Source organism: Gigantopelta aegis, chromosome 6 (genome assembly GCF_016097555.1).
Source record: "Gigantopelta aegis isolate Gae_Host chromosome 6, Gae_host_genome, whole genome shotgun sequence".
NCBI lineage: Eukaryota > Metazoa > Mollusca > Gastropoda > Neomphalida > Peltospiridae > Gigantopelta > Gigantopelta aegis.
In genome coordinates this window covers 50,398,655-50,413,108 of record NC_054704.1, presented here as the reverse complement: position 1 = coordinate 50,413,108, position 14,454 = coordinate 50,398,655, and the positions used below count along the sequence as shown (strand labels likewise).

The 14,454-nt window shown below is 33.8% G+C and overlaps 1 protein-coding gene across 4 annotated transcripts in view; it reads left to right on the top strand.

Annotated features, from left to right (window-relative positions):
* The window catches only part of LOC121375097 (microtubule-associated serine/threonine-protein kinase 2-like), a 170,075-nt gene that overhangs the window by 134,934 nt on the left and 20,687 nt on the right, over nt 1-14,454 (top strand). For 3 of the 4 annotated variants that reach the window (XM_041502333.1, XM_041502335.1, XM_041502336.1), the window contains 7 exons: nt 4,956-4,976; nt 7,356-7,431; nt 7,982-8,191; nt 9,913-10,011; nt 10,695-10,821; nt 13,566-13,618; nt 14,007-14,095. In XM_041502333.1, coding sequence (XP_041358267.1) covers nt 4,956-4,976; nt 7,356-7,431; nt 7,982-8,191; nt 9,913-10,011; nt 10,695-10,821; nt 13,566-13,618; nt 14,007-14,095 — 675 coding nt within the window. The remainder of the gene's footprint in view (nt 1-4,955; nt 4,977-7,355; nt 7,432-7,981; nt 8,192-9,912; nt 10,012-10,694; nt 10,822-13,565; nt 13,619-14,006; nt 14,096-14,454) is intronic. The other variant, XM_041502334.1, reaches the window with a different exon arrangement.

Below are 14,454 nucleotides of genomic sequence, written 5' to 3'. Positions count from 1 at the left end.
TGTTTAATCAAACATACATGTACGGTCATTGTAACATACATTAAAGAGACTGATTGCCATTAGCAGCAAGGGAGCATCTATACATATGTACACAGGACAACACATACCTTTGCCATTGATATACCAGTCATGTAAACGCTTCTAAGAATGGAGTGCCCTATTGAAGGGAATTGATCCTATGATCCACCACACAGCAAGCTGCATGTGCAGTACCTGGGACATAGTTTGCACCTAACAAGCATTGGATAAAATACACACCAGCATATAGATGAAAATTAAAATGAGTGGGCAGTGAACAAATTATGATATTTAAAATGAAGCTTTTCAATTCTTTGAGTCTTACATGTAGTTGTAATAGTTTACTTGTTAAAAATTGAAGTGGCCTAAAAATGTTTGTTTTACTAATTTCTCTATTTACACTTTACATTGAATTGTATTGCATGCAATTAATGGATGGTTAATTAACAAAATGTATTCTTTGGTAATTTTTAGCTTTATCTTGTAAATTCTGTGTGTTTTTTTGTGTGTTTTTTGGTGTCTGTGTTTGTGAGATAGCAAAAGAGAGAGAGATTTAAAGATTTTGTGTGATGGTAAAGTTTTATGAAAACATAAGGCCTCTGAGAATTAAAAAGTTGAATAGTTAATGCAAAAACACATCACAGATAATTCATTTCCAAATTTATTGCTCGGGCAAAAAAATGTGTTATGCATAATTTAATTTAAGTGATGCACTATCAAAATGATTGTTCTGCTCGCAATTTTCAGAGGTCTGAATGTTAATTTTTCATGTTCCCTATGATCAGTACATGACAGATTTCTAATTTGTTGTAAGATGTTAAATATTTAGTCATTTTTATTGTTATATTTAATTGAATTGCTTGTGTAAATTATTTTGTTTTGTTTGTAAACATATACTACATGTATGTGCGAATATGAGATTTGTGTGTTTGGACATGTACATGTATGTGTGCCTGTGTTTGAGAAACAGAATCTTAATAGTTTTATTATGTTCTTTGCAGCTGTTGCATGTTATCAAAGAATGGCATAATCCTAATTTGTTTTTCAAATTTAATATATTTTTCAGCTTCATTCTTTCTTCTTTTTTTTATTCAATAAAGAAAATATATGTGCGAGTGTGTGTGTGTGTGTGTATTTGAATTGACATTTAGTTTACTAGTTTTTACTATAGAATATTGATTTTTTAAAAACATTGTTGCTTTTTTAATTAGTATGCAGTGCATTCACATTCTGTCAGCAAAAGCAATTGTATGATTGTATTCATTAATGCACAGGGTTTTTTGTTGGTTTTTTTCATCCATGCAGAAGTCTCATTATCAAACAATAGTGATAAAGATTAATATATGGCATATATAAAGTCAATCTAGACCTGTGTTGTGTCAACTGTAGATTAGTTTTCAAGACATTGCATCTTTGAGTGCATACAGTATAATATATATATATATATATATATATAAATTATGTTCAGGCCAGGGATTTGAACCCACAGCTGAATGAACTTGTATATTATAAGTAAATGTCCTTATGGGGCCTGTGAATTACGTTTTTCATGAATCCACACTTTATCATACATACTCCACTACATTGACATATACATGTATGTTGTTTTCATACTCATACAGGTAATTATACCAGCAACAATGATAAAGCTAATAAAAATTGCAACATTTTTGTGTGTATCTACAATTTATGGCCGTTTGTCGTGTGTGCAGTTTTTGACATAGTGTGGACGCTATTGCCAAAAACCTGGTCACTGATATGGAAACACTGCTACATAAAAATATTGTTTTGTTTTACGATACCAGTAGAGCACATTGATTTATTAATCATTGCCTATTTGATGTCAAATATTTGATAATTTTGACATACATGTATAGTTACCATTAAACCATTAAGGAACATTTTATATGTATTTTTCCATAGACAGGATAGTACATACCATTAACACATCCTTTGATGTACCATTCATAGGGCACTGGTTGGGACGGGATAAAAAAAAAATAAGGCAATGCCACACAATAAGAGCAGCCTTAGTTTAACACCCAATAGCCGATGTGTTTTTCATGCTGGAATGACGTTAAGCATTCATTCATTCACTGGGATCGATCCCTGTCAGTGGGCCTATTGGGCAATTTCTCGTTCCAGTCAGTACACCACAACTGGTCTATCAAAGGATGTGGTATGTACTACCCTGTCTGTGGGATGGTGCATAGAAAAGATCCCTTGCTGCTAGTAGCTCATGAAGTGGCGACAGTGGGTTTCCTCCCTCAATATCTGTGTTGTTTTTAACCATATGTCCGACACCATATAACCATAAATAAAATGTGTTGAGTGCGTTGTTAAATAAACCATTTCGTTCTTTTATTCCTTCATTCATTCATTCATTCACTCATTCATTATAAGAATGCCATATACAAGAATATAGCCGACTGCATAGCAACCGATGAAAATGTCAATTTTAATTGGCTATTCTTGTGGCTATTTTCATACGGGGCACTCGTATTGTGTGGCATCACCTTTAAAAATCCACAGAACGTGTTTGATCCTATGACCAGCCATTGCACCTCGATCAAGCGAGCACTCTACCCATTGAGCTACGTCCCACCCCAAGCCATGTTGACTGACACTCACAGCTGTCAGTTTATTATGTGGTTATTATTACCCAGGAACTAATTAAAAACAACATGTTTGTGACCTGTCTAGTTTTACTGTTTACTGTAACAAAAGCATGCTTGCCATGTACCTGTGGCTTGGTTTTATAAGTGGCAGACAGAAGAAATATACATGTGGGATAATTGAAATGGTTAAGTTTCAGTTGATTAACTTTACTATGCTTGTCTGTGTAGTCGTGTGAATCTACCTGTATGCACAGTAGAACATGATCACCAAATGTTAAAACATTTACCTAGCCATTTAAGTATAAATTTAAATTATGTCAAAAGTTAAATGAAATGTTGAGAAATAATTTTTATCATGATTATTTTTAATAAAAAAAAATATATATATATTTTTTTTTTTTTTTTTTTGAAATGGATAAATATGTTGGGAAGAGTTGATTTTATTACCCATATGGTCAGTGAGATATTTTCTATCTTTCTCTAGGGAATGATAGAAGCTATCTTTCCCCGCTGACGTCATGACGTTAGTTTGGTGACGTCGTCGGTTTCCTCGAGATTTTACAAAACATTTAGCTCCACCAGTGTTCAGTTTTTGTTGAAATCGTTTAAGCAATTTGTTCTTGTTAACAATTAAACATGTTCTAAACTAATTTCTTTGTAATTCACTTCCCACTAGAAACATCGGTTCATTACGAATGTGACCTCTCTTGCTTACCTTTGATTTGTGTACCTAAAGATAGCTTTTGACATTATTGCTTTTCTTTTGTGACGTTTTCTCAGATTTTCACGTCTTGTATATTATAGTTTGTGTCATGTAAGAAGTTTAAAGTAAACTATTTACACTATGGGTAATAAATACAATAACCCACTCGATACTCGGAATTACGGATTATCTGTCCCTCGTGAAATTAATGTTGTCAGTTACTCACTAAATCTCGTGACTGACAACATTAATTTCACTCAGGACAGATAATCCGTAATTCTTCCTAACTCGTAAGTTATTGTCTATATCCTTTGTGACAGGTGAAGTCTATTGTGTATTATTAACTGGGATAATCAGTGCTTCCAAGTTAGTTACTGAATATAAACAAGGGAGCAAGTGTTTTTTCTTTAAAACAGCCTAATTCTACCATTGTACAGGCATTGAATAATTATGTCTATTGGGTTATGTGTGCAAGGTACAATTCTTTTTTTGGGTGCGTGGGTGGATGGGTGGGTAGGTGGGGTGGGGGCGCAGGATGTAGTTAAGTGGTAGAATACTCACTTGTGGTGCAGTGGGTCATTGGGATAGATCACCCTTGGTGAACTGTGAGGTTTTTTCCCCATGTCCAGACAGGTGCACCATGACTAATACATCAACAGTTATGGTATGTACTGTCCTGTCAATGGGAAGGTACTGCTTTTGTGGGCTAAGAATAGCCTCTGTGGCAGTAGTGGGTTTTCTCCTTCACCAAGTGCTGAAATAACTACACCTTAGTTAGACACCAAATAGTTGTAGCTTAAATTATAATGCAGGCCCTTACGAACTTGGGCAGGCACAGCTCAGACTCTTTCCCTCTTTCCCCCCTTTCGAGGCAAAAATGTACATTTTTTGTTCGACTCAATAAATAAAGATAAAATAAGGCTTGTGCACAACAAGAGGCTGTGACCTGTTGCCAGAGATTATGCCCCCCCCTCCCCCCAACACACACACACATACGTACACACATATATACACACCAAATTTCGATGCTACACACCATGACTGGTATATCAAAGGACGTAGTATGTACTATCCTGTCTGTGGGATGGTGCATATAAAAGATCACTTGCTACTAATTGAAAAATGTAGCGGGATTCCTCTCTAAGACTGTCAAAATTACCAAATGTTTGACATCCAACAGCCGATGATTAATATATCAATGTGCTCTAGTAGTGTTGTTAAACAAAACTAACTTTAAAACAAACTTTTCGATCCTACGAGTCTGTAATATGCTGAGATGTTAAACAAATATATATTTCTTTTCCTTCAACTCATAACTGTGTCATAGGGCTTACATAAATGTTATGATATGTATGTTATACAGTATTTACTACACAGTTTATTTTGAGCCGTATATTGCATGGGACTACAGATTACTATTACATGGATATTACTTGTATATACATAACCAAAGATTACTGTGTTAAGACCTTTTTGTTTTGAATATGAAATCAAATTGCTGATATGCTTGACAGAATGTGATGTTAATTTTAATATTTTTACTAATTTAAGTGTGTTTTTTACTGTTTCTATTAATACTTCATTTTTTTCTCATTTTTTCTTGTTTTGCTGTTTAGCCTTTCCTGGCTTGCTCTAGAGTAAGAGACTTTTTTACTTTTGTGTTAACTATTTACTTCAGCTTATGGCATAAGTAGTTTTTAGTTAGCTTACATGGATATTTATGCATTTTCATTTATAACCTTTATTACTATATTTGCTTGAATATGTTTTAATGATGACTTAAATCCATATACATATATACCTAATTCTGTATTATATATTATTCATGTACATGTACACTAAAAGGTAATTTCTAATGACATTACCATATTTGTTTTGGCGGTTAATAACTCAATTTAAAAAACAAAAACAAAAAAAAACAGTCTTTTCTAAAAGATTCTGTTATGATGATGAAAAAGCTTTTTTTAATTGTCAGTAAAGCTCAAGAAATAGTTTATTATTTTACAGAGTAATAAACAGAAGAGCTAATTTTGCTTTTAGACATACATCATTTTTGTTTGGGCACAGCCAAATACACCTTGTTATTACTTATCAGGCGTTTATCCACATTGCCAGTTTTGCACACCCCACTTCCATTTTTCTCAGCATCTTGTGTGATTTCTGTTACTGCAATACTTCACTTCACTTCACTTTACTTAACAAACTGATATTTAAATTTACCACTGACTTCAGTCGTTTTTCTTTGACAACTGTTTCTTTCTTATTCTTTGTTTGTCAGTTTGCACATGTTCCTTTAGGTGAAAAAACCCCCAAAGAAGACAAATGAAAGACACATTAACGAGAAATGTCATCACTTTCCATTAATATTTTACCTTCGTGTTTCAGCAATTACATGTACTTCCTTTTTCACGAGAAATGTCATTTATATTCCTGAATGTTCTTGCAGTTTATAAAGACTTTGTTGCATGATATTTGCACATCAGTAATACTTTTTGGCTATACTTAAAGGTATATAGTTATAACATGTGAGCTATTTTTACCAAATGAAGCTCTTTTGCATTTCTAGATGTAGTCATCATATACATAAATATGTTATTATTTCATACAAAATTTCACAGTAATGAATATTACATAGAAGTATGTTTGTAAAGATTAACCAGACATTTATAATGGTTAAAATGGTATGGTAAATGGAAGGGCCGTAACTAGGATGTTTTGTTGGGGGGGGGGGGGGGGGGGGGGGCAATTGAGTAGTTAATAGTCTAAAACTCCTTAAATGGTTAAGAAGAGAATTTTCTTTAAGTTTCTATAATTTTTTCCGCTAGCTACGACCCTGAATTGACAATTTACCCAACACATATATGACTTCTCGAGTACAATTAGTGGAATTTTTGTTGAAATCAATACCACTACCAGATGGCAAAGTACATGTACTGTACCTTTATCACCCCAAGTTTCAAAGAAGAGGGATTTATTCTTTAATCATGCCATTTTTTTCATTAGAAACACTGAACAAATCATGCAAGTTTGCCATTAACAACACATCACAATCATTGGCTGTAATCATTTATATATTCCAGCCAGACGAAAATCAAATTGATATGGCTTGAAGCATTCATGATCTGTAGCATGGACATAAAGAGCTTCTGGCTTTCATCAAATTTGTTATTCTCTTTTTAGTGGACTGTACACGTGGACGTACAGCATTAGAACTGCCACATTGTTAAGACAAATAACACATATTTACAAATCACTTACTTACAAATCACTTAGGAGAATCAGATGGCAGGCTGTAATCATTTGTATCAATTAAGGTCCATGGCAAAAAAAAAAGAAGACGAGAAAGCATCCACTCAGAAGCTTTGTACAGTTTTAAGTGTTGTGTGCAATACTTTCAGAAGGACCGTCCTGGTCAATTGCTTCACCCATTACGGTTTATTAGATAGTATTTGTTTATGTACACATACCTTTATATACAAATATGTTTTAATCAGATGATAGGTACAATAGTTCAAAATTTAAATACTTAAAATGAAAAAAGTAAACCTATAAGAATCATGTGCAAAATGTTGAAATGCACGCCATATATGTATGTTTAACAAACTTATTTTCATTGCACAGTAAAACCTATTTTATGTAATAAAATATATATGTGTAAATAATATATATACACATAAACAAGATTCTTCTTGAAATTAATTGTGCGTTAAAATAATTAATTGAATGCCAAATGAAATGAGGATGAAATAAATCATTAAAAAAATGTTTAAATTATCATTTGAAACATATTTCTTTAATTGCAATATTGTAATACAGAATACTGAATATTCTAAGTCAAATTTAATTTTTAAAATTTTGCACTGGATTAGTCAATGGAAAGGAATCTTTTCTTATCTTTTCAAATTTTGATTTTTAAAAAAAAACTATTGTGAAATATTCAGTTTTGTAATAATTATTTGTAAGCAGTTTTAGTTTATGGTGTGTGAGCATCATTACGATTTGTCTTCAACTTGCAGTAGTCCAGCGCGGTCTCCTGGTGGAGAGTCTGAAGTGATCATCATGAACAGTGTATACAAGGAGAGGTTTCCAAAGGTAATATACAACACCGCTCAGCCTTTATACAGTAGACCTTCAATTGAAACTGCATGTATTTAGATTCACTTGTCTAAAAACAATTTAGCTATTTTCTTCTCCTTTTTTTTTCTTCTTTTTTTTTTCCACCACAATTTTTAAACTAAATTTAATGCCCAACAAACTTATCTACTACTGAAATGATGGGCCAGGATAGCTACGGCCCTGAATTGAAAAATGTTAAATTAAATTAAATTTAAAAAAATGATAATATAAATACATTTTTAAAATTTCATGGAGAAATGCATGTACTTCTATTCGACATATTATGTTGATTAATGTAAATATAAATTTCAAATACACATCACAGGAATCAAAATTTCTCCCATCATGATGAACAGAAGAGCAGTATGTTGTGGACATGCTGATTTCATATGATACCGCAATCTCACATCATATTTTAAATTTAATTGTTCATAATTCAAAAACTCTAATAAGAAGGTGCTTCTTATCCTTCTAAAATTTGCAGCGTATGTCATAAGCTACATTGACTGTAACAATATGTTTCCAGGCCACAGCCCAGATGGAAGACCGACTTCGTAACTTCATAGAGCACAACAAGACGCTGTGCCCAGAGAAGGAGTCTGACGCTGTGCTGTGTTTCACCCACCACCAGGTCCTCGAGCTGGCCCGCGACTGTCTCGCCAAGTCAGAACAGAAGCTAGTGACAACCAACTACTTCTGTGAGCTGTCTGAGAGTCTGGAGAAACTCCTCACTGATGTGAGCATCCCTGCATTTTGTCACTCTGTACATCTCATCAACCCAATTCTATTTAACAGTTTTAATGGCATTTTATCACTGTACATCTATCTCATCAACCCACTTCTGTTTAACCGTTTTTAATGGCATTTTGTCACTGTACATCTCATCAACCCACTTCTGTTTAACAATTTTAATGGCATTTTGTCATTAAGTGTTTTCACTGATGTGAACATTTGTACGTCATGAACCCACTTCTGTTTAACAGTCTTAATGGCATTTTGTCATTACATCACATGAACCCATTTCTGTTAACATTTTTAATGGCATTTTGTCACTAAATGGTTTAATTGATAATGTAGCTGTGTTTATGTTTCTTATTGTACCTCAAGAATTCATTACATGTCTAGTGTGGGGAATTGGGGTGACTTTTATCATCGATCATCGGCTATATACTGATTTGCACCATCTGATTTATTCGTTGTGTTTTTTTGCAGTAGGCAGTTGTAAACTTAAACAATTCTTGAGGCGGGGATGTAGCTTAGTAGTAGAGTGCTCACTTGAGGTGTGATGGGTCGCAGGATAAATCACCCTCAATGAAATCAGGATTGTTTTCCATCCCAACCAATACCCTATGACTGGTACATCAAAGGTCATGGTATGGTACTATCATGTTTATGGTAAAGTGCATTTAAAAGACCCCTTGTTGTTTTTCAGTAGAGTTAGCCTATGTTGTGGATGCAGGTTTGTTCTCTTTCTGTCAACCAAATGTTGAAACAACCATGATATGTTATATACCTAATAACCATACCATAAAATGTGGTTTGAAAATATTCTTTTCCTTTCCCTTAAATCAATTTTTATTTAATAGCATGCTATACCTGTGAGTCATTCATGATGAATTTTACTTAACGATTTGTTCAGAGTGTAGCATATGTTTTTCAGTTTGTAAATGATCGTTCAGATTACAAACACCTGTCCTTACTGAACTAATACTCTCCATTAAAATAGGTCCCTATTGATTTGAGGATTCAGATGGAGTCTCTGGAGTATTATTCTGTGAAACCCTTGCACCTGGTAGATTTTAGTGCAGATGTGTGTAACAAGTGATGAGAACGAGGGATCATTATCTAAGGTTAAGGCAGCAATCTCTTAATCACTTCTGTATTTATAATGCTAATGCTAAGCACTGACAGTACAGGCAGGTTGCTCCGTGGTAAACACTAAGCTGATGAGTGGTCAATCTTGGATCAAACCCCTTCAGTGGGCTCATCAGGCTATTTCTCATTCCAAGGTTTCTTAACTGGTGTAACAAAAGGTTGTGGTATGTACTATTCTGTTTTTGGGAGGGTATATATAAAAAATTATTTGCGGTTAATCAAATATTGGATCAATTCCCATCGGTGGGCTCATTAGGTTGTTTTTCATACCAGGGTTCCACAACTAGTGTAACAAAAGGCTGTGGAATGTATTATCCTGTATGTGGGATAGTGTATACAAAAGATTACTTGCTGCTAATAGAAAAATAAATTCAGCATATATCTGGGGAAAAAAATTGAATTATTTACTTAACCTGGAATAATCAGGTAGTGTACCCTGTATGGGAATTGAAGAACCACTCTAAAGTCATAAATTGTGCTGTTTTAAAAGTAAATATTTTAATGATTTTTGGCAAATAATGAAGAAATTAATTTAAAGGGATTTCCATGTTAAGACATCATAGTTATTTTATGCAATTTCAGGCGAGGGAAAGATCTGTGAAAGCTTACAATCATTTGTACCCACTGGTGAAACAACTGTTCCTCATTGTCTCACGGCCAGCCAGACTTCTTGAATGCTTGGTAAGTAAAGAAGTTAGAAATCCGATGCCATATAGTCTTAAAAATGTGTCGAGTGCATCCCTATAGCCGTAAATAAAAATGTGTTGAGTGCATCGTTAAATAAAACATTCCCTATTCCTATTCTTTCTTTTTTGTTTCATTTCAAAATAAGTTAATTTTTTCAGTTTAGCATTTCTAAAATTTCACACAGCTCGATAGATCTTGTCATAATTAACCTGAAAGTTTGTATATTCTCCTTACAATTGAACACCATAAAACTCATGGTTGAGTTTGATCTATCAAAAAGGGACAGTTTTTGCTCCTTTTACTTATCATGCTACTTAATTTCATTATATTAAATGTTAGTTATTAATCCCCTTCTGATGCAACCAGAGGGAACTATAGGTTTTGTCTCCGTCCATCCATCTGTCTGTCTGTCTGTCCCACATATAGGTTTCCTGACGGGTTTTTTACAATTCCACGAGATATTGAGCTGAAATCTTTTGTATAGAATTTTGACAGAGTTATGACCCTTGAACCTAGGAGGTACGAAAATGTGTTTTCCGCATGTTTTCTTTTGCAATGCTTCAAGACACTGATCTGAGATGTGGCCCTTTAAGTTAGGAGACACGAACATTTGTTGGGTCCGGTAGGGGACATGTATTGTTTTAGCAGTACTCCCAATGCTTGTTTTTATATTGTAGGAGTTTAATCCAGAAGAGTTTTACATGCTGTTGGAAGCTGCTGAAGGACACGCCAAACAAACGATTAAAGCTGATATTCCAAAGTACATCATCAGCAAGTTAGGACTGACGCGAGACCCACTGGAAGGTAAGTACTGCCGCGTGCTAAACAAATGATTAAAGCTGATATTCCACAGTACATCATCAGCAAGTTAGGACTGACCAGAGACCCACTGGAAGGTAAGTACTGTCGCACACATTGTAACACGGTTGTAGCGAGCAAAATAACCAGTCATGGTGGCGTAGTTCTTGAGCCATTCACTTTCAGGCTGGTACATGTAAGTACTGCATTTGTATCCCAGTACCAAATTCGATCCAAAGTAAGTTTTACTTGCTCATTCAGAAGGTGTAAGACCAGACCTGTCAACCTTTAATCAAGAGAAAGCAGGAGTTGTGTGTGTAAAAAGCAGGAGATTTTTTTTAATTAACACAATTTAACCCAAAAACGCAAGATTTAAAATATATATATATATATTACAAGAAGTTATATGAACACTACATAATGTCATATAGGCCTATACTTGTTAACCTTACATCTTGGCATTTAAAAAAAAAATATATATATATATTTTTTTTTTTTTTTTGAAGTTTAAATATTATTATGATTTAATACATTTAAAAAATCAAAAAAAATCTTTTATACAAAAAGTTTAAGAACACGAACAAGAAATTAAAAAATTAATTAGTGCATTTACGGTATTACACTTAAGCCTTACAGGTTACGTTACATCATCATTTGTGGTTAGTGTAGTTAAGTACCCAAGACAAATTTATATAAATCTTATAAATTAATATTCAGTTTTTACTATTATGAGGAACAGTGGCGTGGTACTTATTTAAAATCATTACAATGATACAATAAATATTGTATTTTTGTTAATCATAAGTAAAACCTCATTACGGACATCATGTGAAATTTACCAGAATTATACCCATTTCCGTGAGTAACTTTGTCAAACACAACATTTATTAGTTGTACAAAAATAATCTCTTAAAGTGTACCCTTGTTACCATCATTTTACTGCGCAAACATACAAAATTAACTGACACAAGTATGTTTATATAGCTAATTGGTCTTTTCGTTATCTTGCTGTGACATGTGATTTTAACATGTATCGTGTGTATCGTCACTGTCAACTCTGGGCCAGAGTCGGGCACTTCAGATTCGTCATAGTTGCATTATGTAATCTAGTGGGAAGACATTTTACAATTCAGAGTCGTTATTAGAACTAAATTGGATAGTTATATATATGGCAACACTGAATGGCAATACACAGCCTGTTGAATTATCGGCAACACGCTTCGTAGCCATTACGATGACAACAAACATTATAATAACACGTCATTTTATAAACTCCATGTGCTTTTTTGACAATATAAATATCCCACAAGTCCTACTTCGGCAAAGGTTAAACAGTCGGGACAATTCGGCCTGTTACATTTTCGGAAACCGAAAGTAGTCGACATATTTTCCGAATGAGAATGAGTTACTTCCCTTATGTTATTTTGGCAAAACGGGATCGATTTTTTTTTTATGCTTACAAAAATGTAATTTAACAGGAGAAATTGTCTCCTGCACAGGGAGAAGGAGATTTGATCAAATACTGGAAGACTCCCGCGGAATCCGGGAGGGTTGACAGGTCTGTGTAAGACTCTACACTAACGTCTCTCTCACTGACAGCAAACCATTAACCCCTGTCCTAGACAGCCGAGTTATGTGCCCAAGAATCTTAAGTTTGAAAATAAAGTTAAAATATACGAGTAAAATAGGCCTCTTGATCTGGTGACAAAATCTTTGTCAAAACCTGTGGTGATTTTCTTGCAAAATATATACAGTAGAATCTTGTTAGATCGAACTCAGAAGAGTCGAATACAGCTCAACGCTCGAATCAAAAATGAAGTCCCGAGTTACACTTATACGTTATTGACTGAATGGTTGGGTCTAACTACACGGTGGGTTACACACTTTCTCAAGCACCAACGGGGTTCAAGCCAACAGGATTCAAGTGTATACAGTCGGACCTCGTTAAAACAACCGTCATTACTACGACATTTACATCATCTGACCACAAATTGTTGGGAACAAACGTACATCAGTGTTATTCTGTTCATTTCAGTGGAATTCACACCTTCTGACACTGACAGAGCAAATTAGGAACAAACGTGCATCTGACGTCTGAAAACACCCCTTTACAACTACATTACATAATCACAGATACCGTAGCACGTTGGCAGTACACACATAACCACTTTAGAATCCTTGATCTCGTAGTGAGCCAACAGTGTCACATGCTGTCCGAGCTACTGATGTCGGCTAAATCTGTAGACATGTATTGCTTTTGCAAATAAGTTTTTAGTCAATCAATTAAAGGATTAACTTTGAACAATCAAGTCTTTTATTTTTATGATATTTTGTAAATGAAACGGGTACCAAATCATAGACGTCTTTAACCATGGAATGATTAGACTGATAGTGAATGTGCCTTGTTTAATATATTTAATGATGTTTGTTAAAAACATATTTAATAAATGTATGTGTATATGTTGTTTTTAATAATAATTGCAGTGCCTTATATAAATGCTATTCAGTCATTAGTTAATATTAATTAGTATTTTTTATTACATCATTTTGGCAAAGGAGATAACTAATGACAGTTCTATACAACGGCAATTTCAATATAACGACAAAGTGACCCAGGGACAAACATGGTCGTTGTAACGAGGTCTAACTGTATATAATAATTGTAGTACTGCTAAAGGTTATTAAAATGCTGATAGAAGCATCAGTGTTATATTTGTTTTCGATTGTTGTATTATTTTATTATTTTTCAGAAATAATTAATGTGGATCTTGATCCGGAGAAACTAGAAGAGGAAGAACCAGAGGTATGCATTGCTTGGTTGCCTGTCGTCATATTAGACATTAAATCACTTCTTTGGTGGATGCTATGGGAATTACCATTAGTTTGATAACCCTTGACTGGTCATTACATTTTAATACCTTTCATTACTTGTGGATTCTTTGATTTTTAAATGACATTGTTTTCTACCTAATACTTTACTTTTAATATGATCAAATAGGTATTTTAAGAAAAATAAAATAAAAATAAAAATTCAGATACATTATAATATCTGTTTTTACTTTTAATATGATCAAATAGGTATTTTAAAAATATATGTATTATAATAAATATATGACTGCTAAACTAACGTGATAAGTCTTGTCTTGGTTTTTAATATTCTTTTTTTTTTTAAATTTGTTTTAACCTTGAAGGAAAAAGAAGTACAACAATTAACCAAAGCAAAACCACCCGTTGAAGAGGATTTTGAGACGATTAAACTTATTAGTAATGGTGCATATGCGTAAGTATCAAAATAAACCAGTTTGATCTAGTTCCTAATCTATTTTGCTTAAGATCAGAATAGCAAATGTCTTTTTAATTTAATAACAAATATAAATGTATTTTTAATTGAAGTGTGAATAATCTTGTACGTTGTTTCTGGATCAGGGGGCAGGACATAGCCTAGTGGTAAAGCACATGCTTGAGGCACGGTCGGTCTAGGATCAGTCCCTGTTGGTGGTCCATTGGGCTATTTATCATTCCAACTAGTGCACCACAGCTGGTATATCAAAGGCTGTGGTATGTGCTATCCTGCCTGTGGATAGTTGATGACTGATAAATCAGTATGCTCTAGTGGTGTCGTTAAAAAAACCCACCTAT